Source organism: Oxyura jamaicensis, chromosome 3 (genome assembly GCF_011077185.1).
Source record: "Oxyura jamaicensis isolate SHBP4307 breed ruddy duck chromosome 3, BPBGC_Ojam_1.0, whole genome shotgun sequence".
Taxonomy (NCBI): domain Eukaryota; kingdom Metazoa; phylum Chordata; class Aves; order Anseriformes; family Anatidae; genus Oxyura; species Oxyura jamaicensis.
In genome coordinates this window covers 111148782-111176397 of record NC_048895.1, presented here as the reverse complement: position 1 = coordinate 111176397, position 27616 = coordinate 111148782, and the positions used below count along the sequence as shown (strand labels likewise).

Sequence of the window (27616 nt, the reverse complement as noted above, 5' to 3'; positions counted from 1 at the left end):
AAAAAAAAAAAAAAAAAAAAAAAAAAAAAAAAAAAAACATGGGAATTCAGAGCTGTTGATCAGGCCTTAAAAAATCCTGCCGCTGCAGGATTACTTCAGAGAACAACTTAAGCCATCAAGGAACAAATAATTAAAGCCCTTAATGAAGTAATAAGAGTGTTCTTACAAGTGTTAAGCAAAATTATTGGATTGTTAACAAAAAATTATTAGCTTGTTAACAAAAATAATTATGTCATTTATTTAGGTAGTGTCCAGAGATGCAGGAATGGGACCTGAGCTTCCTGCACACTGAACACAAACAGACAATGAAATAAACGCTCCTTAGCTCCAAGAATTTGCAGTTTCTGGGGTAGGCAGAGAATGGGGAAATTCCCGTATTTATAAGCACCCTGGAAAATTCTATTAGTGTCTTCCTCATCCGGTTCACGCTTCCTTATCTCCATCCTTAACTCAAGTACAAAACAGCTGTGCTCAGAGCTGCATCCACCTCCTGCTGCACCTCCAAGGGGTTACTTCTTCCACCTTCAGCTCTCCTCAGATATCCACTTGCCATATTTGACACTGCTGTCTAAATCTGGCCCCTTTTCCTGTGACTTTGACCTCAATGAGACATTTATAACTCCCGTGCCCTCGTCATGATATTATGTCTTTCTACATCTTAAACAGCAAATGGATAATATCTGATCCAGAACCCCCTGTGTTTTTTGTTTGCTTTCTTCAGCAAATAAAAACAGACATCAGTGCTGAAATCTACTATGGTTTCAGCCACAGCTGTTTTCACAGCCCTTGCAGGCCTTTTCTCCCTAAAACCCTTTCTTCTACCCCATAATACCTTATCTGTCCCACTTAGTTACCACACAGACACACAAGACAATCCAGAACAGTGAAAAATGCTTATGGGTTCATTTTCTTTGTTTCTCTGCTGCCCTAGAATCTAGCTGGAGCACTGAAAGTCAGCTGAACGGGATGACTCCTGCTGCTTTTTTTCCACAAAGTCTATTTCTGCACTGGAAAGCCACGCACCAGCAGCAAAGAACCTTCAGGAAGGATCACTCAGCTTTCTGTGCAAAGAGTAATTGTCCTAATCCAAACAAATAAAACTGACATGAAATTATGATGACTACTGGATGCAACTGCAGCGATTTTAGATTAAACTGAATGAACAAAAATTCACAACCTCAATACAGTACTAAGAGTGCTGCAGATGTCTCCTATCTTAGACACGCTTGATATCAAGAACTTCTTTTGCTTGTGTCTGCAAGTGAGAGTGCTCTGGAGTGCCTAAAGCTCTACTGATGATCAGAAACTAAAAGGAAATGATGGCCACTACAAGTCAGAAAGGAAACTGGTGAGAAAAACATATTTTTCCAAATAAGCTCATGCAGCTTCCAGGATTTTGAACAGCTAAAGGCAATGCTAACAAGACAATTTAAAAGCATTATTAAATAATTTATCTTCTATCGTTCTAGGAACATTTTTGATGGCATCAAAGTTGAATTAAATCAGCGATCTGTAAAGGTTTCTTGTGCTACTTACATGGGCTATATCTAGCAGGTAGATCTGTAGGAAGAAGGCAGCAGCGCTCCCTGCCACTTGATTTGGGGCACCTCCTATTGCATAGCATAATTTGCCACAAACTGAGAGCCTGTATTCCTGTGCAAGAAGAAACAGAACAATTGATGAGAAGAACAAAGTACACACAATAAAAACTGCAAAAGTCATAATATTGAGGTCTAAGGCTAACACCAAATTCAGGTATTGCTTAACAGGTATTCCATTAACAAACCCTTATGCCCTAAATCCCTACCATCATTTGTATGCTGAGTGTTTGGGTTTTTAAGAGTTTTGTTCCACAATTCAGCCCCTAAAACCAAATCACAGTGTTTCTTCAGAAGTTATTCAGACCAGGTTGTTGGACGAGGCCCTGGGCAACCTGGGTGGCATCACTGCCCATGGCAGGGGGGTGGTACAAGATGGGCTTTAAGGTCCCTTCCAACCCAAGCCGTTCAATGATTCTATTAAAAATGAACCAATTTACAAGAAGAGAGAAATAAAATGCACATACTGTAATTCTGTTTTCTGGTTGTGTCTTTGAGTGTTTAATTCAGATTGTAAAAACACTGAAAACTTTCCTTTTATTTGTTTCATTTTAAATAATTTATTACATTAACCTTTCAGACCATAGCGATTGATATATGCTCTCTTACCATAAGAAATACACAGAATTCATAGGGGAAGAAAATTTCTACAGTCAAAGGCAGACTGAATATACTCCAAAGATTTGTGTCTCATTCTTTCCTCTTTGCCACAAGTTGCTGATGAAACCCTGGAAAAGTCACTTACTTTCTGTATCTTCTCCTCTTCTTATTATTATTTATTTTTTTTAAACTAGTGAAAATTGATAAAATAGAGAAAGTGACTTTGGGCCCCAAGTACTGTTTAGGAAGAACTAAGATACTCTGTAAGTTTCAAAAACTTTTACAAAACCGCTCTCCCAGCTGCATTTTGATGTATGTTTGAAAAGTACCATATGCATCCAAGAATATTCTTTAATGGAACTAACAAATAAAGCTAAGATAAAAGCTGAAAATAAGGTTTCAAACTCATAATTAGAAGACAAAAGATGTACAGTCTAATAGAAATGCTAATGATGAATGCTGTGTTTCCCACTAGTAACAGTTTCAGAATAACAGAAAGCCTTGAAAAATATCTCTGAGTTAATTTTGTGATGTAAAACTCAAAGTACAGGGAGAAAATGATTCTATTAATCTTGTATTCCTTTCATAGGGACAACACATACAACCTAAATTTTTTACTTGTGAGAAATTTAACACACATTCAATCCCTCCTTAAAGACTGCCGTCAGGAGAAGTCAAGATGCATAAAAAAAGAGTAGTAATATTAATCCTGGATCTGCCCTCTCTCTGAACTGAATACACAAGCCCTGAATTCTTACATTAGATCAGGATAAAAATAGAGATATGGTAATGAGATCCAAAAAAAACTATAATATTTGGATACATTACCTAGCTTCTGAACATTTTAAAATGTACTAAGTGCCATCATCATTACCACGTGATAGAGTTTTGATAAGTTTGACTTCTAGACAGAGCCTTTCATCATCTAATCATTCTCCTTCAAACTGTTTTATCTGAGTGGGTGCAAACAAGCGAGCACTTGGCACAAGCATCAGGACACTTTCCTTGTTCTGTGTTAGAGAGGAAGAACAAAAAGTTTCAGGCTAATTAAAGCTCTCATTAGTGGCCTAGTTAAGTGTACAACCACCTTCTTTAGGGGTGGCAACATGTTACTCTACCCCAGCAAAGTGAATGGTTTCAGGGCACTAGCTGCAAATCGGGGTCACCACAGCAGGCCTCGCTTTTACTCCAGGTTGGCAATTTACTTCCTCCCGGGGACACAAAAAAAAAGAGAGAGGGATATACAAGCACAAGACAGACTTCCTCAGAGAAATGTACTATTTAATTTGATAAAAGAGACTTTAAGCCCAACAAACAGACATTTGCTATACTAAGTAACTATCTGCTTTTCATACACAGGTCCTGTTAAGCTGGGAGCTGTCTAGAGACCCCACAAGTCTACTAATCTTGTTCATTTGACTTGCAACACAGTTCCCCTGAGCATTGCTCCGGGGACCATGTACTTTTAAACCTAATCACACTGTTTTATTTTTTAATCGTACCCTTCTCCTCACCCCACCTCCATCCACCTAGAAATTCAATTACTTTCTAAGTTTATTTTCCTTTGATTCCTTCCCTTCTGAGCTCCAAGCATTGACAACATGACTTCCAGCTGAAACCAAGAGACTAAGTTATTGCCACATAAATCCCAGGTCCCAATTCACCCTCAAAACAAGCTGAGAAAAACCTTCAGATCCATAATGCTTCTCTCCTACTAACTTCTCCTAGCAGCTGTCTATAGTGAAGGGCATGAACAAAGAAAAATCAAATAGCTTGGTGCAACATACGTTGTCCCACGATCTTTTTTGTAATGCAAAGAATAATTAAAGCTGACCAAGATCTCAACTTGCAGGCTGTAGGCAGCACTCCTCTCTTTAAAACAGTTTAATGGTTAGCAAATTTACTACCTTCGTAGTCTTAAATTTGGGGGGAAGAGTCTCACTATGACTTCACACACCCTCAGGACGCTGCTCAACTACTTTTTGAACTGCATTCCATTGACTCTCTAGCAAAGTTAAAGATCAGGTCATAGCAGGGGCTAGGTCTCCACCAATAACCCATTTTGTTTTGGTGTAAAATGAGACGTCAGATGGACACAGCACACGGATGGGTCCTGCTCTGGTAGCCTCAGAGCACAGGCAGTCAGCATTTCATGAACACCCCAAAATGGAGGCTATATTCTGACCAGCATGTGTAGCACCTGCGCTCCTTTTATTTTGCCTCATTAATTCCAGAGCTCATTTGTACTCGAAGCCATAACGCACTACAGCGGCTCAGCAGACAAATGACACGCTGCGAAAGGAAGCACCGCTTTGCTCATTTCAGATCTGCTGCCTGGTGATTTCATTGAGTACCCCTGAGTTTCTATCTGCTGCAAAATAATTATTGAAACTCCACATTACATTGCAGTGTCTCTTCCAAAAGAAGGACCCCTTAATCTATTTTGCCTCTCCATAGGAAGTTATACCATAACCACTACATTTTCTACCTCAGTAGAAGTGATTCTCTGTACCTGTGAAGTGGAAACAGTTCCTTCTTTCTCAGTTCCTGGGCCTACAGTTAAGAGTAGAAAAGATTACAGTGTCTGGATGAGCAAATCCTCCCAGCATTGGTTGGGATTACACGATATTGTTAACGCTTGACTTCAGAAGCTGGCTTCAGAAGGATGAAACTGACTTGAGTAGAGCAAGATGACCAGCAGCCTTAAGTTCCCTCCGAACAGCTGCCAGAGGTTTGCTCCATTTCTCTTAAGACTGAATTCCCTGCTGCAGTGAGACCTCCAGTAACAGAAATTGCTTGATTTCTGTGGAAGCTAGCAGAAGCTTTTTCACCTGTGTAAGTTCGTCAGTAAGTTGAAAGTACTAAAAAACTCACTAGAGATCCGAAGGTGTAGGCAGCGGTCAAATAAGGAGCAAAATACAAAATGTTTGAACCAAAATTTTTGTTTTGAGACTCCTTTTTGTAGTTGAATACAAGCACGTTGACATCAAATTGCTCCTACAAGCTCTGGAGGAAAGGTGGGTGGATGGAAGTGGGAGGTAAAAGAAAGAAAAGTGAATTTAGATTTTGTAATTATTATTATTTTCAGATTAACTGGAAAAATTTGTACTTACACATGTCCCAGTCATATCAAAGTTCATTTTGTTTCAAGGTAAATCAATAAAAGCGTAATAGGTGAGAGATTTGATTTTGCTCCTTACGTAGAGTAAGTTTAAACATCGTTACAGAAAAGTAATGCATCTAATACATCCTAGTTCCTTTATTGTTAATTCTCTTGTGAATCAAACCATACTTAGTGCTTGTATGTTTTCCCTTCCCCAATGGAACAGAAATTGAGTATAATGTTGATAACAAATCATTTGTTAAAAATAATAATAATTAAGGCTTTAGCACATTGAAAACAACTCTTGGCAACCGTACGAAGCTATTTCATGAACATTATGGGCATGAGGGGATGGGGCAAACATTTTGTCCTAAACTGTTATCAGTTCTGTCCAGAACTGAGGCACCAAGTAATTTAAGAGTAACGAGAAGAGAGAGCAAAACCTGGAAGTCTCAGATAAATGCTAGCCTCGGTTTATCAGAGAAACAATGAAAGTGCAGCTAACGAGGAGCAGCTTTGCAGTCAGCTTTTCTCTCGACGTAGATTTAACAAAGTTTTTGCTCTTCTGTGGGCAACGATACAGCACCCTGCTGAAAGCAGGAGGGGGGATGTAAGAGGTGGGATCCCTGGCCCCTCATGGCAAGCGTCTTGGGGTCTTTCTGGGTTTGTGTCTGTCACAAACCCATAGTTGATGGGGGAATAATTGGGATATAGTTGGGACAGGGCTTGGGTGCAGACCTCGCTGCGAGCACCGAGGCTGGACGGGCAGTGCTGAGACACCCGGAGCTGGTGTGGAAAGACTCCCTGAGGAGCGAAGGGAGAGGATGTGCTGTCTCCAGCCACCCAAGCGGACAGTAAATGTCACGCAGTATCCTTGAGGGGAAACAGCAGTTATGTCGATCTTCTCTGTGAGAGAGGAGGGGATAGAAACCCCTTCAGGTATCGCACTGAGGTGTGCTGCACCACGCAGAGCAGGGCAGCAGCACGGTCGGGCTGCCCCAAAAAGCACCCCAAAAGAGCACATCCCCCTCTGCGGCAGCGAGGCTCCGGGACAGGACTCCCCGCGGGACAGCGCTCCGTGAGGAGCCCCCCGACACCCGCCATTCCCCCTTCCCTCAGCCCCCTTACCTCCTCCTCCGCCGCCGGGCGCTCCGGGGCGTCCTTCGCAGCCCCGGCCATGGTAAATGCGGCCAGCCCACCCCCGTCCTACACCTGTGAGCCCGGGGCGGGGCGGAAAGGAGAGGGAGAGCCGCCGGTGGACTCCCCCCGCCTGCCCGTGAGGGGCGAAGGCGCTATCGCTTCCCTCCGCGCCCGGGGAGGTCATTTCCCGCTGCGGCTGCACGGCAGGGGCCAGACCCCCCTCGGCGCCCTGTGGAAGCAAAGCGTCGCGATGTTCCCCCTCGGAGCTGCCACCCGTGAGGTGAAAACGGGGCTGTTTTGTGCTGGGAGCCCGCTGGACAGCCCAGGTGTCCGCGGCACACGCCGCCCGCCCCAGCCGCTCCCCTCACAGGCGGCAGTGTTGGGCAGGGGGCTGCCAGCGCAAGTTGTCGGCGCCGCAGCCGCGGGGAGCTCTGATGTGTTCTGGGATGGTGAAATATGCCTGAGACAGCCTGAAACTGACACTTTTCTTTTTTTTTTTTTTTTTTTTTTTTTTTTTTAGGGTCATAAAGGTTGGAAAAGACCTCCGAGGTCATCTGGTCCAATCACTCCCCCTACCACCAATGTCACCCACTAAACCATGTCCCTAAGCACCACGTCCAACCTTTCCTTGAACATATCCAGGGACAGTGACTGCACCTCCCTAGGCAATCCCTTCTAATGCCTGACCACTCTTTCTGAGAGGAAATGACTACTAGTTTCCAACCTGAATCTCCATTCCCTCTAGTCCTATCTCTAGTTATCTGTAAGAAGAGACCAACCCTCAGCTCCAGCTCCCCACAGCTTCCTTTCAGGTAGCTGCAGAGAGCAATAAGGTCTGCCCTGAGCCTCCTCTTCTCCAGACTAAACCACCCCAGTTCCCTCAACCACTCCTCACAGGACTTCTGTTGCAGACCCTTCCGCAGCTTTGTAGCCCTTCTCTGGACATGCTGCTCCAAGGCCTCAATGTCTTTCTTGTGATTTAGGCAGTACATGTCCACCACCACTACTTAGCCCACCAGAGTCTGGCAAGTGTGCTCCATGTCAGGGAAGAAAAAAAAAAAGTGCATTTTGAACTATCAAGTCTTTCATGACAGCCAAGAAGAAGAGGATTTAAACAAACCAACAAGCATCTGCCTGTTGTGCAACAAGTACAACTAATCTATACGCACAGTGCTTCCCGGTCAGGCCGGCTCCAAGGGCTGCTGCTGCGGTTCCTTATCTGGCGGGCTCATTTGTGGCTACTGCAAACCATGCCATGAAGTATTGATATGCAAATCCTGCACAACCTCATATGACAAGAATCACCATAACAAATTCGGAAAATTCTGAAAGAACCAGGTACTGAAACGCTTGTTCTAGCATGACATCATAATTGCTTTAAAGAAAAAACACACACTCAAAACAACTACAACAAAAGCAAAACAGACCTTCAGCACAAAGCTGAAACCGTGGCTTTAACAGGCCTTGTTTAGAGCTTTCTGAAGCATTTAGACTCCAAAGTGTCCTTAAAGGTTGAGGTCAGATTCTCAAAGGCTCAGTAAGCCCTTATCCCAACACAGAATTTGTTCTAAAAGGCTAAACTAGGTGCAAGTTGTACATTTTGAACTTCAAAATGTAACATTCAAACTCAACATGTTGAGTTTCTCTTCACACACTATATTTAAAACAAAGTAAATCTGTCACCTACATGTGCATGTTTCTTCACAATGAAGAAACTAGGGAGAATACTTCGTTTCTTTGTTCTTTTCTAGATTATTTCAATTTTGCTATAAAGTATGTTAATGCATGGGATTTCCTGTAAAGTGAAGCCTCATGCAGAAACAACAAATAACTGATAGTACCTGTGTGCTTCACCATCTCAAGCATTGATCAAGCTAGTTTTGCTGTTGCTTGACCAATGCACAACAGGTGTTTGCAGCACCAAGCAAGAGATTAGCTACCTGTAGCATCTGGACAGCTTAACTGGCCTTTCTAAATTGACCAAAACCAAGAAGATTTAAAATAGCTCAGTATTCACTCCAAAGACTTGCTTCAAATTAGAAAATAAATTATCCAATCAGTTTATTTTTTTAAAGGCACTTTCTAGTCTAAAATGGGATTAGTGCAGTCAGCACGACTTTGACCTTTAAGACACTTGCTCCTATTCTGTAATTAATTCCACTTTTAAATTACACTTTCAAACTGCAGACACACGAGTCTACCAAGGCTGTTGCCAGAAACAGTTGATTTCGGCAAAGCACGATATACAGCCAGACACAGTCAAGCTACCCAGTCTCTTAAATACTGGTAGCATGCATGATTCAATGCTGAAATACTAAGTACTGCTTCTTTCTGAAAACACGACCTGCTGATAACAACAAAAAGTACTTTACTTACCTTAAATTTTTACCACCACCAGCCATTTCATTTCAACCAATCTTACATTAATCATTTAATTTCTGTTGAAATTCAAGGGTACTATACTGCTACTTACAGGTTTCATGCATTGTTTAGGTAAGAACAGCTGAGCTTACAATCAAGCACATGCTTCTCTCTAACATATGGCTTTACATTAACACAAATGCAGAACTGTTGATTGATAAATCCACTGTTCTGGATGCTCTGCAAACTGAGGGTTGGAACTGCATCTGTGGGTGACTTGTCTCTTCAATTTCACCAGGGGATTTGCACATTTCTATCTACTACTAGCGATCTGGTACGCGTTGCATGTAATAGAGCGGAAGAACAAAATTTACTCATACAATTTGCAACATAAAACTGAATGACACAGTTACACATCATGCTTATAGCATTGAAAACAGCTAAGAACTGCATAGTTTTCAGAGATTTGCTTTTTGAATACACTGAATACGTATGTGTGCAGTTGACTTTCATTTCACTAACTGTCCTCAAATGTACTGTGGGTGCCAGAGCACTGGCACAGGCTGCATAGAGACGTTGTGGAGTCTCCTTCCCTGGAGATCTTCAAAAGCTGCCTGGACATGGGCCTGGGCACCCTGCTCGGGGTGTCCCTGCTGGAGCAGGGGCTGGACCAGATGGACCCAGAGGTCCCTTCCTACTTCAGCCATTCTGTGATTCTATACTAGGTAAGATGCTGAAACAGTTTTACATCCCTGTGAGTGAATTAAGTGCATCCTTAGTGTGAAGTAACAGGACTTTTAGAAAGAACACAAGTCACGCCAATTAAATAATTTTCTATTTAAAACAAAAGTGGTAAAATCCAAACTTATCTTTCATTTAACCATGCAAAAGAATTACAAATGTGATGATCATCCATTTGTGTAGGCAGCACAAACCAATCAGCACTTATTGAAGGCCCCTGGATAAGTCTTTACCTAGAGACTCTAGTTCCACTCACAAACCCATGTGCTACTTAACACACACAGTACAAAAGATGTAGTCCTTATGTTAATTTCTCCTTTAGAAAAACATAAAATTGTTGGGTATAAATCTTATGTCAAAAATACAGAAAGGACAAAATATAAATTTTGGATGGAAAGGGGATGGAGGGATAGGAGAAGAAACCTCAGTTTTCAAATAAGGGTTTTAAACATCTTTGAACTTGGCCACGTGCAGTTAATGCCTCAATCAGAAGGCCAACTCAGGAGAGGCAGATATGTAGTACAAAGACAATTGTGTCCTTCTAAGCCACTAAAGCTGCATGGTAAACTCCAGAAAAAATTGAAGTTTCTCTGTGACAAGGCTAAAAGAGGATATCTATCCTAGTGAGCTAGGTAGTTTACCATCACATTATCTGTAATAAATCAAAACCCGTAGGAGAACATTAGAGGCAGAAACCACTTCAACCATTAATAATAACAGTTCTGTGATTCCATGATGATTCCTTCAGAGCTTACTTTGAGGCACTTCATATGCAATATGCACCAGACTACCTCATTACTATCTGCTTACACCTGCACCCACCATGTGAAGACTTGATAGAACATTCACACTGCAGATCTTGTGATAAAATACTAAAGGTACCTATATTGAAAGACTTTCAAATTCCATAGGAGTTCAAAGGTGAGCTTCCCTGCAGCATCTGTTGCCTAAATGTTACTAGAAAGAACTGGAGCAATTTACACAAAATCACTCAGTTCAGTTTCTCTTTAGTTCAAAGTGCAAAAATAAATAATGTTTTTCCTTAAAAGGTGCTATCAGTACTAATTAAGTCTCAGAGTACCGTTCCACCTAAGCATACTCATTAAAGAACAGGCGAGCAAAGCTTTCTACCTAGAGAAATTCTAAAGATAATCCCTGTTGTAGTTACCTCTGCTATATTATATAGCCAGGCTTTGACCAAACTTAGTTGACAATACTTCTGTTACAGCAGATTATAGCACAACAGGCATTCTGCTCTCTAAGAGCACACTAAAGAAGGATGATAGTGCATCCAGATATTGCTGACTACGCTTTTGGTTTTGTCTAGTTCTGCCTGTGCAAAGTTTTTGGCCAGTTATAAGCTAATTTGATCTCGTGCTTTTGATAGTGTTTTTATGCTCATTCTTGAGCTGTCCATTAGACATAGCAGCAGTTTTACAGTCATTTTCAGGTGTTTTTGGGAGCCTGAAAGGTTCAGTTGTTTTCCGAAGTCTCTGAACAACTACAGCATTTTGCAACTTGGCTTCCTGTAGTGTGAGTGTCTCATCTTGGAGCTCTCGAAATGGCAGTGAAGTAGTCAGTGTGAAGGGAACCCTTCGCTCTGATCCTTGATACTTTGTTATGAAGTCTCTGACATGGCTTATTCTGAAAAAAAAAAAAAAAAAAAAAAAAGTCAGCATTAGAGTTCTCCAGTCCCAACACAGGATACATACACAGCCCATGCAGAGTCACCTCAGGAACAGAGTCACCTCAGGAACCCACTTGACGTAACAGCTGATGGCATAGAAATGGATGAAGAGACACAAGGTATCCTGAAGTGCCTGGTCCACTTGAGAGGCAAGGACCAAGGCCGGCATATTCTGAGAGCAGTCACAAGGGAAAAAGAATGACTGTCTTATTCTGGGCACTCAAATGCTTCACTACAGCTCACAGATGGTACTTCCACAAAAAAACCCTACTGTTTCTTAACCAGCTGGTGGAGCTCTTACCTGAGGTTGTCATAGCCAAGTGCTAGAACAAGGAGGCCTCTAGTGTGCAGCACGTGTAGGAGACCCATAATAATAATAATAGCAAAGGGAGTTGCAGAAGTTGCCTGGATAACTAGTTCATTAGGTCTAAATATAGTCTTGTACCGAAGTAGGAGCAGCAGTGAATTCAAGCTGCCTGTTAAGGGGTGAAGAACCTTTCAACTGCGATCAAGACAGATGTTCTATAGTAACAAGCAAGAATCAGGATTGACCAATTTAATAAGAAAATGAAGATAACAGGATACATCTGTACCCATAAACTAAACACAACACCCCCATTCTCTGATCCCAAGCCCAACTAGCAGAGTCCTTCTCCTGGCAAATTATTAAACTCATTCTTACTCTCCCCCATATCCAGGGTAGCCTGTGAGGTTTACTGCCTACAGGGAATCATCTGAGATCTAGGCTAACTTCTGAACCAAGTCTGGATATTGTCTAGGGAAGTGCTAGCAGGCTTAGGGAAAAGCCATTCTAGCTGTTCAGCAGCACAGATGTCCAAATTCCACGCTGTCACTTAGTACAACAGATAGAGACAGTAACTAACAACTGTACGTACAAGCCTTAGTTAAGAGAGAGGTCTTGCAAATCTAGAGCCTGAAAAACCTTACGTAGGATTTAAGTTTTGGTTGGACATTTACAGGCAGACACCTGTAATGGATGCATTATATCCAAGTTCATTGAATCCCAAGGGCAGCTCAGGTGATTAGCTGCCAACTATCTGCCTTAGCATGAGTAAGTCCCTTTCTGGGTTACACATCCCCACATTCCATCTGCAAAAAGGATGCCATCAGTTTACCCAAACACCGCAGTAAATATGCTACAGACTGTTTAACAAAGTGTTGATCATTTTCTGCTTCTCCATTGAAAGGAGCACAACACATGCAGTCATAGTGCTTACAGATTGTACCCTAAAAGGTTCACCCCCATTATTTCTTATTAGGTCATACACATACAGCACAAGCTTGTTGATCTTGTGGCAAAAGGATACATAATATGATCATTTAATAAAATCTTCTAAAAAGATCACATCAACAAGGCTGTTATGCTCATCAGATTTTTTCCCCATGAAAGTACTTAACAGATGTCCATACCACCACCTACCATGAAGACAAAACATCTCTAAAGATACTTAAACCCATTAAGCCTCGAATAACAAAGCTATTAAGCCAGCCCTCAAAAAAAGGTGTTATAATTAAAATAGCAATTGACCCTTCAGCAGCACATCACAACAATTCAGTTCCTACTTCAGGCTGCTATCAGTAATAAATTAGCACAAGTTAAGAAGAAAAAACATTAAGAGTCATTAGCCTTCAACTGCTGAGCTTTTCTTCTGACCAGCTGTGAAGACATACACAGTTTATCTCGACAGCAGCCTGGGCTGTGTTAAAGCCTATGATCACTTTTAATTGCTACACAGAGAAGCACAGGCAACATATCCTTTCCATATGATGCGACTGCGCAGCACTGGGGCAGCAAATTACAAGAAAGGTCTCTGAAGACAGTAGTCCTGCAATTTAACGTTAAGCCATTAATCCCGCTTTCTCAAAGTTCCTGCATACATACGCTGTGCTGACACCTTCTGACTTGATCCCCATTTATAAGCCTCTCTGGGAACTGGAAATTGTAATAATTAGGAATTAATCACATTGGATGCATTCTAGTCTGTCCATGTTGACAGGACAGACATGCAGGTGAATAACTTCCTCTGCTTAACTCTGGCTCTCCCTGGAGGTTCCTCTGGCTCAGCTTAAAATCACATCCTCCAGTTCCTTTTGCACACTGGAAAAAATACAAGTGGATTTTCTGAAACTCAACATCTGTCTGCACTCAACAACCAGCATTTTTTTAAATCAGAGTGATTTGCTCCAGATGTAGTCATTTTGTAAGAGATTTGTCATCTTAAAAGCTGCCTAAGTCCACTTAACTGTTTCCTCCAGTAATGAACAATACATACACCTTCACATCCACTAAACTACAAAGAACTCCTACCATTTCCTCAGCAGATTTCCGTTTCTACTCCGTTATATGCTGACTGGTAACATCAACTCATTTCTCACACTGCTCTTGTTAGCCAAAAAAAATGTTCAACTTCTCAAAAAAATTAAAAGGAGGTATTCTAGACACAGCCAAACAGCAACCCAATGTTAAGCGAACTGAGGAGGTAGATTACTTCAAGGAATTGTATCTATCATGCGTTCAATCACAGGACAAGTAATTCAGATCCAGTACATCTGACAGTGCTAAAGTAACTCTTACCTGTGTGAAACATTGAATTTCTGAATTATCCTCTCCCCATCAGCTAACCAGATCTGGATGTTGGTGATGGGCTCCAAATCATTTAAGGGTACTACAGGAAGGGGTCTTTTGTCACCAGCTGCTTGATGATCCTCTCTTACTTTAGAGATTATCCTTGGAGTAGCACTGGAAAGAAAAGCCACAGGAGGTTATGCCTTCTGCATACACCCCTAAGTTTGAACCACCATCCAGACCTCTGCTTCTGGAGCTTTCTGCCCTGTGTCAGGGTTACATTGATGACTTAAAAAAAAAATAATAGTAATTATAGGATTTCTGACACGTCGGCTTAGAAAAAAGCACCAATACTTTCTCTTCATGCTAAAGACTTCCGCATGCTAAAGAATTTCCATTTGTTCCTGGTGAACATTTTACAAGACAGTTGGGAACTTCAACATCACAGTATTAAAGAATACACAAGAGAGGTGAAACTGAAGATTCTTCATGCATTTTTTGCTCTCTAATCACGCAGGTGAAGCTGCAAAGAGCTTAAATATCAAATCTGCATACTCAACGTTAATTTCCAGTGTAATGTGATTACAGTAATTCAATTTAACTGAATGTTGTTAGCCTTGATTTAGACCCCAGCATCATCTATTTCAGCTTAGAGGCATCACTTATACGTCAGAGGAATTGACTTGATGTAGAAACACAGGCTGATGCATACAACATTTGGATTTTGGTTTCCAAAACACTTTAAACAGCTGACCATACCCTAAGGGCAAAGATCCATAAAGTGGCTTGACAGAAGACAGGGACCTCAGTCCAAGTGCATAGTTTCTGAAAAAAATACTGGCAAGAGCTGTGGTTCTGAAATGTCTAAAGCTCAGTGCTTCTGTCAGGACTAAGCTTGCTCAGCATGTACTGGTTAAGTAAGGCCTGATCCAATGGGCACATCCTCCTAACTATAACCAGATGGCCACTTGCAAAACAATAGCGGTGATTTACAGAGTTACCATTTCTTCTGAGCTCAGCCGTGGTCACTGACTGCATGAACGTTTCACGATGGTTTCAGAAAAAGCTCTCTCTTTGCACAGAAAATAATCAGTTATTGTTTCTGGAGGGAGAAGTCAGTAACCAATGGTCATAGAATAAACCATTCATAACAACGCCGCATCTGCTTTGCAGACAAACCCCATCCTTTTGTTCTCGTGTGTGTTAGCTTAATCATAAAGCACAAGAGCCAGAGCTAATTTTTCATTAAAAAAACAAAGATGGCTAATGACTTGATACGTTCAAGCTAATAAAGTTTGAGTCGTGGGCTCAAGTCCTTCGCAGTCTGAAGTATTTCAAGAACTTTTACTACCCACTGTTCAGCTAAGTGCCCTAACTTCCAGGCTATCAGCCACCACAGGCACTTTTTATTTCTTCCAGTGGAACTCTGCAAAAAGAATGAGAGTCAAAGAAACTTGTTCCCAAATGATAAAAGATGCTCACTGCAACTGGAAGCATTACATAGAAACGAGCTGGGGTGCAAGAACAAGGAACCCCCAGATTCCAAGATGCATCCTCCAGGTACAGGTGACTTCAAATTAACCACCTGCTGATTTATCTCACATCCAGCTTCTGGTTGTGCTTGACCTCAATACACAGTAAACCCTAGCTGCCCTCCAGAGCATCAGCAAAGTAACATTAAGCAACGCTGGGAGTGGAGGTTAAAAAAAAGGCCAAGACATACTTAAGTCCAGCAACGATTAGCTCTCCCCAGCTACTTGATCTCGGTGGGTTTCAGCTCCAGATTCAGACACCGAAGTGTGAGCAGTCACGTGCGAGCTACTTGTCTCCAGTACAGCGGAGGCTGGAGAGAGGCTGGTGAGCTGATCAACTGTGCAGCTACCAGGTGTCTGCTCTAGCTTGGGCTGAACTTCTTTTTAGCTCCATCAGCTCCAGTTGTAGTTCAGACAGCTGTCTCACATGCACACACATTTTGGTGTCATTCTCAAACCAGCTCTTCTCTCACAGTCACATCTCAGGAATTTGTGGTAGGCAGTGGAGATGATTCTTTTAATAAGAAGTATATGTGAAATGGAAACCAATATATTAAATTAGGCTGCAAGAGAAAGTTAGATCTGCTTTTTTTTTGTTAAGTATTTCTAGACTTAACTTTGCTCTTGGGGAACTGACAGATAAAGCCATCTAGTGGTGGCAACTTTGACTAAAGGCACAAATCAAAAATCTCAGTCTCTTATCATCTGAAGCATCATAAATGTAACAAAGCAAACATTATTGCTTTTAAAAGCTTATTCCTTCTACATCTTCCTTTAATAAACTTATAAACCGAGAATCAAAGAGACATTAGTCTCCAGTCAAGCTTCCAAAAACAAAAGCCTAAGATTTAAGTATTGTGCTTACCCAGACTAACAGTTAAGAAGCTCGATGCACAATATTTTAACTTAACGAGGTTATAGAGCAAGTCTACTTTGCTACAAGAGATTTCAGTCAACAGCTTGACTAGCATGCTTCCAAGGCAGTCTTTAGAATGCATTGTTAACAGAAGAGCATGGCTGCCAATCTTGGTTTAGCCAAACTATTAAATACAGCTGATCAGGGCTATAGAAAACTGCATATACCATTAGTTATGTAGGGTCCTAACTTTTTTCATGGAAAAGCTTAAGTCTCATTTTTTCTCCCATACAACATAAATGGATAAGATGAAACTCATCTGAGCTACATTTAAAATAAAAATTAAAAAAAAAAAAAAAAATCAGTTCTAGTCCATCTGTTTTTCCTCTCAAACATATTTAAATGCAGAACAATTCCTGTTGGGACTCCAGAATTCAGCCACTCACATAATTCACCCATCTGGGAACAATGGCAGGAAATCTATAGAGACTGATAAAAAATGTTTAATTGATAAGCAGGTCACAAGGTAAGTAAACCATTTGTCTCTCTTGTTTCTGATTAAGCACACAAATGCAGCTGTGGGAAGGGAGTTCTATAGCTTCAAACCCGTTATAGGTCTCAGGCACCATTACTATTTCCCCACAAAGCTCTTCTGCTGAAAGAGTAGCACTTGCATGTAATGGACATTTATTAACATCAGGCAGCGAGCGCCAGTTTATGGAGCACTTATGGCTCATGTTTCCAACATCAGCAAAATACTTAATAGCCGTGAAAGGAAAGCCTCTCATACCATAGCACTGAATAGACTGAAAACAGAAGGGAGGGGGGAAAAATAAAAATAAAATAAGGCATTTTATCCAGTTCATAAAGAAGAAAATTGCTGAGCAAGTTGTAGGACTTCTCCGTGTACAAAACCAGTCAAGCGAAACTCACAGAATAGCATGTTTCCAGAGCCTAACTCCCCCGCTGGGAAGCCAGATCATTACTTGCTGTAGGCATGACAGAGCACGACAAGCAACCGAACAACCTGCCATTTAGCCCTGGTGAGCAGCAGAAACCCAGCACACCGAGGGTCTTTGGGCTTTAGCTATGTACACGCCTGCTTATAGATGAGACGCGATTAAGTTCTCAACCTTTGTTCGGTCAGGATTTCAGTGCAACCAAAAGCAAGACTTGCAGCATCTCAGGCACCTCCTGAGGGAATATTTTCCCTATTGACTGTGTCTACCCAAGCATGTTGCAGATGAACAGGCTGTGCTACCAGAACAGGAGAAACTGATAAAAGATGCTCGCTTCTCTAAGGCAGCCTGGAACCTCTCACCCTTTGCCGTATCAGTCTCTTACTCTGCACATTATCACCTTCTCCCCATGCCTCATCCCTTCCTACCGGGGTCATGCTTTCCCTCAGCACCAAGCCCTTTCCACTTCATCAACACAAGCTGTTCACTTAAGGCTTCAGCACCGTCTACTAACTACAGTCGGCAGGTAACTAAGCAGTCCCACCTCTGAAGGTTTCCTGTAGGCTCCTGGTCACTATGCTCTCCTTGCTAGGCTGAAGCTTGCTTTTATATGCACCTACGTCTTACGTGACAGGGATGTGTGAAACAGATAACGTGGCAGAAGAAAGCAAAAGTGACAGGGATTGACACGGGTAAATTCCTGGCTTGCTCCTCTATAGCAGATTTCCCAAATGCATTGCTGTATGCTTATAAATCAAGTCCAGTTGTGTTATTTGAGGCTGACCCTCTCCACCCACAAGAAAGGCACAGAATAAAAAAAAAAGATAATCAACGTAATATGCTAGAATAACTGCAATAAATTCAAAGTTAAATGCTGAAGAACTTGAAAAGAATGCAAAAATCTTCTTACTTCTCCAGCTCCCTTTGAACACTCATATTCCCCTTGTCTCACACAAGTGCTGTGCATACAGCTTTAACAGTGAAACTTTCCTATTAACTTGCAGGAGAGAAGTGACAGCCTCTCAGCTGGAAACACTTATTTGAGGAAGCAAAGACAGACACCAAAATCCTGTGCTAACAGGAACGCAGCCAGTAGATTATGGAAGCTGATAATCCCCTATACAGGCTCTTCGTGGTGGACACAAATTGAAACAAGATGAATTCAGACTGGGAATAAGGAAAAACTTCCCCCATGAGGACAGTCCAGCACTGGAAGAGGCCGCACCACCTCCAACCCTTGCAGGACTACAAGGCCCATCAGGATAAAGCCTTGAGGAACCTCATCTGTCGCCAGAACTGACTCTGCTTGGAGCAGGAGCCTGGCTTAGGGAACTCCAGAGATCATTTCCAACCTGAACTATATGGAATCTACATAGGCACAGTTCCCCTCAGTTCAACCACAGATCACATCAGACTACTCACCTTCCTAATCTGTAACCATGTCCAGAGAAGGGATGAAACACTCGCTTTTTTGATGACAAATACACCTCATCTTTTTTGTCTTCCACCTTCACATCAACCTCCTCCTTTTCAAAAACTTTTCGTAGCTCGAAAGGCAGTTCCCTTAAGAAAAAAAAGATGCCAAAGAATTACTGAACTGTCTTCAGTATGCAAAACACGTTAGTGATTAATACTGGTTCCTGTGTTAATTCTCATAAGGATCGTGATTTTTAAATAAATAATTTACTATGAGTTATGCTAAGTGCATGACATACAAACAACTCCAAGTTCCTGAACTGCAAATTAACTAGAAATTGAACAATAAAAAGAGACATCATGCCAAGTCACTGAATGATATTCAAGTTTACTCAGCAGTTACCACTCCAAAGCACATGGTATGTCCAAACTTTCTTATTACCATATATTGCTGCAGTAGGTTCAATTTTTTTTATCCCCATAGTAAAAAACAAAAGAAAAAAACACAATCAGCTTTTAAAAAGACTGAGGTTAAAAACAATGTGTTTAATTACAGATGAATGTGAAATCCAGCTTTTAAAAATTAGATCCCTTACAGTTACGTTCCTTAGTGCGGTACCATCACCTTGACAATGCTTTATTTGCATCAAGCAGAACACAACACAACAACTCCTTTGTCTAGGAGCTCTGAGGCAGATACCACATTTCTGGGCGGCGGTGCTCAGCTGGCACACAGACTGTACCAAGTGCTACCCTACCATCAACAATTATGCAGGAGCCATCTTGTAATTACTTTGCATCTCTACGAGCAAACGGAGAAAGGGAGGTGGCAAACTTTTGATTCATGCGCATAAAGAAGTAAAGGGCTTTAAACAATGCAGTTAATTGGCATTACAACCAACACAGGTGACATCCATAAAGAAACAGTAAAATCAGTATTTTTGATGGGCTAGTGAAATTAAAAAGACTAAAAATACAACACCTTGTTCCACATACATGAAAATGAGTTACTAGACTGTATTCTCTGTAACATTATTTACTCCTCTCCATTTGTATAGGGTGAGGAAACAGATTACAACTTAAAGGCTCAATCATACTGGTTCCTATGTTCAATATGCTATTTTAAAGCAACACTGCATCAAACGCTGGCAGAAATCATGATAGTGTGCTCAATTTTAATAGTGGGATAAAAGTAAGATCGCTCTATACACACAAGTGACTGAAACAGCAAATTTGTACCGGGAAAAGATGACTGCAATTTAAGGCTGATCAAAGCTTTTTGGTGCTACATGCAGTAACTGTGCCCACCAAAAAGGCTTTTCATCAATAAAAAGGAAACAAAGACCATAAAAACAGAAATACTCAGCCACTTCTACATGCTGAATTTGTTAGTCAAAGTACTATTTGAGCAGTAGCTATTACTGGGCACAATGACTTACTCTTCATTTCATTCTGCACCTGCTGTGCTGCCTACTAACACTTTTATCTATTTTATCAGCAACTGTACGACTACTGCAACTGAAAGCTACATCAGACCTGTGGATGTTAGAAGTCATCAGCACTGCAGGAAGTGAGACAGGCAGCGGGCTGTGCTCCTACAGGGCTATTGCAGCGCAGCAATGCCAAACAGCTATGCCAAAAATGTGGAGTATGAGCAAACTGCTAACCAAAGCACATGAACTCGGGCTGATTAAGAAAACAAAACTCACTCACCCTTTCTTAATGGAGTCCAAGAACTGTTGGCTTGCAACATCAGCATAGCTCCTAAGTTCACCGTCGTTTACTGTAAACCCGTTTTTCCAAAGTTTAATGATTACATCAACCTGGGGAGTAAGAACAATTCTCTCATTAACACCAAAGTAAAATCAGCTCGATATACCATCAGGATCCTATGATTTTAAACCATCCGGGTCATGGACTAAAAATAGGGAGAAAAGGCTCCCTGTAATCTGTTTAGGCCCCATGCCAACAGCCAGAGTGACTGCAAGGGGTAAGTGACATTTCTAAGTATCTTCTGTCAGTCAGGGATAGAAATAAACCTCCTCCCCCCCCAGTCATTATGCATTCTTAGATCAAGAACACCCCTATTCAACTGTAAAAAAGAGCTGGAAGATCCCAGGCAGCTGCAACTCTTCAAGAGCTCTAATTTGAGATCACACGTGCCTGGTGTTGAAACACCCACCACCAGAATAGTGCAGAAGGGATCTGTTAGGGTAAAGCCTTGTTCTGATGATTCAGGGGGACTTTCTGTAGGCAGGGCACTAAGAGAATGCGTGCAGAAGCCTTTTACGCAGGAAATGCAGCAACAAGGCTCAGAAACATTTGTTTTGTCATGCATTTACGTTACCCAGGAATTCCTGGGTATATTCAAAAACTTGGTGTTAAGGGAATGAAAAAACTATCTTCTCAATAATTAAATAACTGCAGCAGAGAACATCCACTACTTGTATTTGTAGCCTTCAACCTGTCCTCTGAAGTCTCTTCAACTTTAATATGGATAGATCTTGAATTGAGTTTTCCTATTTATACACATTGTCATTTACAGAAGCATTTGGTCATCCAGGTCAGATTCCTGAAATAATGCTGCCTTGACATATACTTGGCCATGTGAGTTATACAAAGCAAATACAAATGCAGAATTCATCTCAGCCAGAAATTTGTTTGTACTTGGGTTGGTAGTACCTGACATTTTTTGGGTTTCCCCCTGCCTTTTTGCAGTTTGTGTCAGAGCATGATTGCTACATAAATACACACTATATGCAAGCTGTTGAATAAAATTATTTCTCTTTTGGTATTCTGTCAAAAAGGTACATTACACTCAACACGGTCTAATTTCTTTAAAAAGTCTTGTGTCTCATGGCACTAATGCATATGGAAGGGGTTTTCATCGTGAGAAGGTCCTTCCACAATGAACCAGTAAGCAAGTTTACCAGAAACTAATTATAACACATCAACTTCTCATTTAGACATTGACACAAGTACAAGAACATTTTGAGAACTGCAGGTTAAGGTATTACCCCCACACTCCTTTTCTGCCTTGCTCAGTCAGGGATCTATGGATGTAGTTTCTACTAACATCCACTCCAAGTTTCTCCTTGACATTTTTGTTCTTCACGGGCTTTTCTCCAGCCCATTCCCCATCACTCAGGAGCAACAAGAAAATATGAGCAGGACAGAACCACTGACATAAAAATCCGTTTTAAGTATCCCACTATCACCAAAACTATACAAAAGAGAGCAAGTGAAAAACCTGGGCCTATGTCTCTTCATAAGAAGGCTGCAAGTCTTTGAAAGCTTTCCATAAAGTAGTTGTCACTTGTTGCACCTAATAACCAGCTCTCTCTTGATTGATAAAGCAGAAGTGCATTAGCCTTTGCCAGTATAAGTCCTAGACAAAATGATTGCACAGTGTTTTTTATACGTATTAGAAGCACAGAAGTACAGCCCTGGTTGAGTCAGAGACAGGAGACTGGTCCTGCTGCTGTCTGACTAGGCTCCCCAGTACAAGAGGAACATGGAGCTACTGGTGCGAGGTCAGAGGAGGGCTATGAAGATGGTTAGAGGACTGGAGCACCTGTCATACAAGAATGGGCTGAGAAAGGTGGGTCTGTTTAGTCAGGAAAAGAGAGGACTGAGGGAAGACCTCATCAATGCACAAAAACATCTGAGGGGAGCGTGTCAATACGATGGACACCCTGTCTCTTTTCAGTTGTGCCCAGCAACAGGATGAAAGGCAACAGGCACAAACTGAAGCACAGGAAGTTCCATCTGAATATGAACTGATATTTCTTTACTGTGAGGGTGACAGAGGACTGGAACAGGTTGCCCAGAGAGGTTGTGGAGTCTCCTCCTCTGGAGATATTCAAAACCCACCTGGATGCCACCCTGCGCGATGTGCTCTAGGTGATCCTGCTCAGCAGGAGGGGGTGGACTAGATGACCTTCAGAGGTCCCTTCCAACCTCAGCCATTCTGCGATTGTGTGGATTTATCTACAGGTGTACTGGATGAGAATACAGAACTTCTTGCATTCATTTACCAGAGTATTCCTGGAGTGCTATTATGCTAGACATGAGTATTTTTAATTTAACACCTACCTGGTTCTTGACTGTAGTTGGGGACATACATATTGCACCAATCTTTTGAGCTTCTTCAAAAAGGTTATCTACAAAATAGTCTCGGTTTTGTTCTGTACCATTCAAAATCTGATCATCGGTTCTTGACTTACACATCCTGTAGAACAAAGACATGAATAAAAGCGATGTTCACATAAGATGATGTTCAGATAAGATGACAAGCCATTACCCTGGAATTTCAGTACCAAAAGGCATACTCCCCTGTACCCAACTTACTTTGTTGTTACAAACCACCAGGTCAGCTTTATGTTGTGACATTTTACGAACAGCTTACAAATCTTTAACTGCTTTTATCTATACTTCAGGAGCACAAATTAAAGAATGACAACAGAAAAAGGTGAACTCATCTATGCAGAAGCTTCTGAAGTTGATACCAGAGCAATGAATGCAAGTTCAACCTCTGTTGAGTAGTACCTCTAATTCAGACCACCACACACCAACAAAAGCTCTTCCTTAAATCTTTTCCGTCATAAAGGCTTCAGTGACTTCCTTCACAGAATCACAGAATAGTCTAGGTTGGAAGAGACCTCCAAGATCACCAAGTCCAACCTCCGACCTAACGCTAACAAATCTTCCACTAAACCATATCCCTAAGCTCTACATCTAAACGTCTTTTAAAGACCTCCAGGGATGGTGACTCCACCACTTCCCTGGGCAGCCTATTCCAGTGACTAACAACCCTTTCAGTAAAGAAGTTCTTCCTAATATCCAACCTAAACCTCCCCTGGCGCAACTTTAGCCCGTTCCCCCTCGTCCTGTCACCAGGCACATGGGAGAATAGACCAACCGCCACCTCGCTACAGCCTCCTTTCAAGTACCTGTAGGGTGCAATAAGGTCACCCCTGAGCCTCCTCTTCTCCAGGCTAAACAGTCCCAGCTCCCTCAGCCGCTCCTCGTAAGACTTGTTCTCCAGACCCTTCACCAGCTTCGTTGCCCTTCTCTGGACTCGCTCGAGCACCTCCATGTCCTTCTTGTAGCGAGGGGCCCACCCTAAGTTTTAAAAACCACATACAACGAAACTGCCCTAGCATTTACTGCTCTACCTCAACTTGAACCTGCCCATCCCCAGCACCACCACAGACCCACCATTACTGTCCTTGAAAGTACATTAAAGAAACTGGAGAATCAGTGACTCAACCCCATTTGAGCACGCTGGAGAAATACAACAGATTTCAACACCTTGGAGACTGACAGAGCATTAAAAAAGGTGCATCAACCACATCTTTTTACAGTCTATTGTATATGCGACAGCTGTTTCTCTGTTAAGATTTTCACCACAAAATGCAGATATATGCAACCTGAACGATTATCTTGCAGTTTAGGTTCTTTGCGGAGTTAAGAGGATTATGCAGGTTTTGGGAAACATTGCAGGAGTTATTTCTATTAGAGATTCAGAAAAATCTATTTTAAGCGAGTCAGGAAAAAAAAAACTCTCTTAAAAACATCCAGTTTTATGTAAAACTCAGCATTAAATTCAAGAAGAGCAATGCTTACTTGAATGGTAACTAGGCACATTTGCATAAAAAGGAATTACTGTTTGCAGTGCATCTATGCAACATTAAGAATCCCTAAGGATTAGCATATTTAAGTAAAAGAAAAACTCAGTGGCGTTAAGGAAGTGATTCCAAAAGCATGCTGTACCCATTTTAGTTTTCTAGCAGAACAAAAGAAATTTGGAGCGTTAACCTACGTATTAACGACACTTTGCCTCAGAAATATAAATGGAAAGCCAAACACCTCCATATGAAAAGTAGAAGCGCACAGTGAGTTAGCAATCTGTAAGCCTGCCTTTCTATTTTAAGTAGAATATTTACGTAGTTTCTTGCATCAAGGAAATGCTCCAGGTACGTGAAAAATCTTTAAGCAAAAAAATCTGTCCTTCTCTGGAAGCTTTAGTGTATATGGAACAGCAGGATACAGGAAAAAAAAAAATTGAAAATTTTAACAAAAAGTTTAAAGAGTCATGACAGGACACACAAACAGTAATAGGAAAGGAAAACTGGGGGGCAAGGAAGGGGGAAAGATTGGACACTAGCACCTACCATTCTTCCTTCACAGTTTTGATATTGTCCATATCTTTCATTCTGGCGCTTCTCCTAAATACAAAAAGGAAGATGTCTTAAAAACACACACACCAAATAGACAAAATGCCTAGCATTCTTGCCTACTTCTGAAACTGAAATACACTTTATAGTTCTGCCTGTGTTGACAGTAAATTAACCAGAAAGCAGAACCTCCCCCGCCCAGCCCCCAGGTCTCCAGATGGTTCTTTGTTTTCCCCCAGTTTCCAATTTGATTACAATGAACCAAGCATCATTTTCAGGCATTCAAAAGGAATATTACTTTCTCATAAAGTACAAAATAAATTCCGCAATAATCACGTGAATTGCAAATCCATGTTCATGCTAGGTGAGGAAAGAGATCACAGTCCTTCTCTGATTGACAGCATTTAAAATCCCCTGATTTCTGGCAACATGTGAGACAGCTGCAAACAAACTGCACTGCCACTGCAGGCATTCCCATGACCTTCACTTCACTGCTGTGCATCACCCAAAAGAGCAAGATTTGTCAGGTTCACTTTCTCTCTTCCTACTACACCGTAACTTACTGGTGCAGCAGAAACTGCATACTGTGAATTATCATTTTCCAGCCGAATTATAGACAAGAAGAAAATCCTGTATGCACATGTACTAAACGTAACACAGGATTAGTTTGCTGACTTAAAAGAAAGGAAGAATGCCATACCTATCTTCTTATACTCACTTCTGAGCTCTCCACAGAAAAAGTTACAGAAAGTCACAAAAAGCTAGACACCCAAAAAGCACCCTAAAATTAGACAAACTCCCTGAAGAACAGAAATTTTTAAATCGGAGCAGTTTAAAGAGTTGTTCCTGAATATTGCTGGGCACAGGTTATACAGACGATACTCTGCTCTGGCAGATTTGGGACTAAGTTAACATGGATATTAGCCTCAAACTAAGCAGAGACGGCCAATACACTCCTGGAAAAAAATTAAGCACAGCAAGACTAAAAGTTTAAGTTTTAAAATGGTCCTGCCATCTAATTTAATGGATGATGTAAAAGGGGGAAACAACATTCACTGTAAAGCTAAAATAAAGTGTAAGCATTCGGTTCAGTACCAGTTCATGTTCCTCAGAATGCTCGTATCAGTATTCTTTCATCTTGAAAGTTAAACCCTTGTTTCTACACTTCCTGTAGAAACGTATATAAGCCTTCAAAAAAAAAAAAAAAAAACACACAAAAACGTAACAACCACAAAGACTGATTGATTTAGTCTCTATGACTACAACAGGTTTTAAAGTTTAGGCAGCCTCCAATTGAACTGGCTCTGCTATGCATTAGATCAAAACGCTATGCTTAGCATACCTTTGACATGTCACACAAGATGTGGTACAACCTTGGTTTTGTTTTTTTAAACAAGTATTCTGCCAGAAAATTATACTCAGGCAAGCCTGTGCCGGTACATTATGACCTTGTAAGCAAATCTGATTGCTGCACTTGGAACTTTGCACCTGCACTCGGAAAAAATGAGCTTTCAGTAACAAGTAAAATGAATTTAAAAGTTCTTAAAAGTATTTTTCTAAACTTCTCTCAAATCAAGGTTTCACATACTTATGAACAAAAATTAATGCAAGGAAATTGCTTTGTTCTAATGTGCACCTTCCTATGTTTCACTATGCAGCAGTCTATTCCCCAAAGCAGCAAGAGCCACCTCTAGCCATCTGCGTTTGTTGATTTCTCTGTGACTTGTCACCAGAGCTGTTAAGAGACAGACACAATGAAACAGCTTTCCAAATTAATTCTTTTGCTCGATCAGGCTGGCCTCCAATGTGCACGAGCACTATTCAAAACCGGCCAACTGTGAAAGTCACCGCTCCTTCTAAAGTACAACCGCAATTATATTCAGAAGGAGCGTTTGCGCTAAAATACCACAGTAAAGAAATGAGTCTATGCAGCATATTGATGTTTATGACCAGAGAGCCATTAGGAGATAGCGATCGGAGGAATGCCACAGCGCTGCAGCGCAAGCAGTTCAGCTCAACAAGCCAAGCACAAACAACTCCTCCTGCCAGCTTCGGGCAGACGTGCCTGGATGCCGCTTGAAACGTTGGGAGTTTCGGTTCGTGCTCTGCGTCTGTGACGAAACATATCACGGATCTGAACTTCCAGCTGTGGAAATTAAGTGAAATAAAGGGAGAGATCAAAGCCGCCAGCACCCCACCATGCTTTATCTGCTATCTTGACTTCCCTGGTGCAGATCAGCTCCTCCAGTCACCAAGACCCGTCCCTGTGAGGGGCTGTAGAGGGAACAGGCCCCCTACCAAATGACCTCTGCCTACCGGCTCTTTGAAACCAGCAGCTCTCACCTACGTATGTGCTGACCTACTTGTCTTGGCAGATATTTCCGAGGCCACTATTTTTGACCTGATACATCCAGGAACTGCAATGCAAGAAAAATGACCTGAAGCTGCTTCTGAGCTGTGCTGTGAAGGGCAGAAGCATGAAAGGAAGCACGTACAGCCCCGTCGTCCCCCGACGAAAGGAAGCACATACACCCAAGGAAAGCTTGCTGACTAACTTTTACAGAAACTAAACTTCCCAAGCCAAAAGCTGCTCAGGGCAGAAAGCACCCTACCTATGGCTGCAGCACCCGCCAAGTCAAAGCGCGGCCCCGAGACAAGTGGCTACAAACAGCAAGCAGACGGAAGAACCAAGACGCGCACCAAATTTAGCAGCCAGAGCGTGACTTGTAACTTCAGGTAAAAATCGCAGCATAAAGGTTTCCGCTCTAACCATCTGCTAGGAACGTAGTTTGGGGGAGAAAACACGAGAGAGGGGAAGGGAAAAAAAAAAAAAAAAAAAAAAAAAAAAAAAAAAAAA

General features: G+C 41.6%; 2 protein-coding genes across 2 annotated transcripts in view; both read right to left on the bottom strand.

Annotated features, from left to right (window-relative positions):
* MFSD2B (major facilitator superfamily domain containing 2B) overlaps positions 1-6519 on the bottom strand; it is a 38117-nt gene extending 31598 nt beyond the window's left edge. The window contains exons 1-2 of the mRNA XM_035323139.1: positions 6430-6519; positions 1537-1653 (exon numbers count right to left, since the gene is read on the bottom strand). Coding sequence (XP_035179030.1) covers positions 1537-1653; positions 6430-6480 — 168 coding nt within the window. The 5' untranslated portion in view covers positions 6481-6519. The remainder of the gene's footprint in view (positions 1-1536; positions 1654-6429) is intronic.
* A 3096-nt stretch (positions 6520-9615) lies between these two features.
* UBXN2A (UBX domain protein 2A) overlaps positions 9616-27616 on the bottom strand; it is an 18513-nt gene continuing 512 nt past the window's right edge. Inside the window, exons 2-7 of the mRNA XM_035322024.1 lie at positions 24757-24810; positions 22676-22811; positions 20294-20403; positions 18587-18727; positions 13827-13991; positions 9616-11187 (exon numbers count right to left, since the gene is read on the bottom strand). Of these exons, the coding sequence (XP_035177915.1) occupies positions 10905-11187; positions 13827-13991; positions 18587-18727; positions 20294-20403; positions 22676-22811; positions 24757-24797 (876 nt within the window). The 5' untranslated portion in view covers positions 24798-24810 and the 3' untranslated portion in view covers positions 9616-10904. The remainder of the gene's footprint in view (positions 11188-13826; positions 13992-18586; positions 18728-20293; positions 20404-22675; positions 22812-24756; positions 24811-27616) is intronic.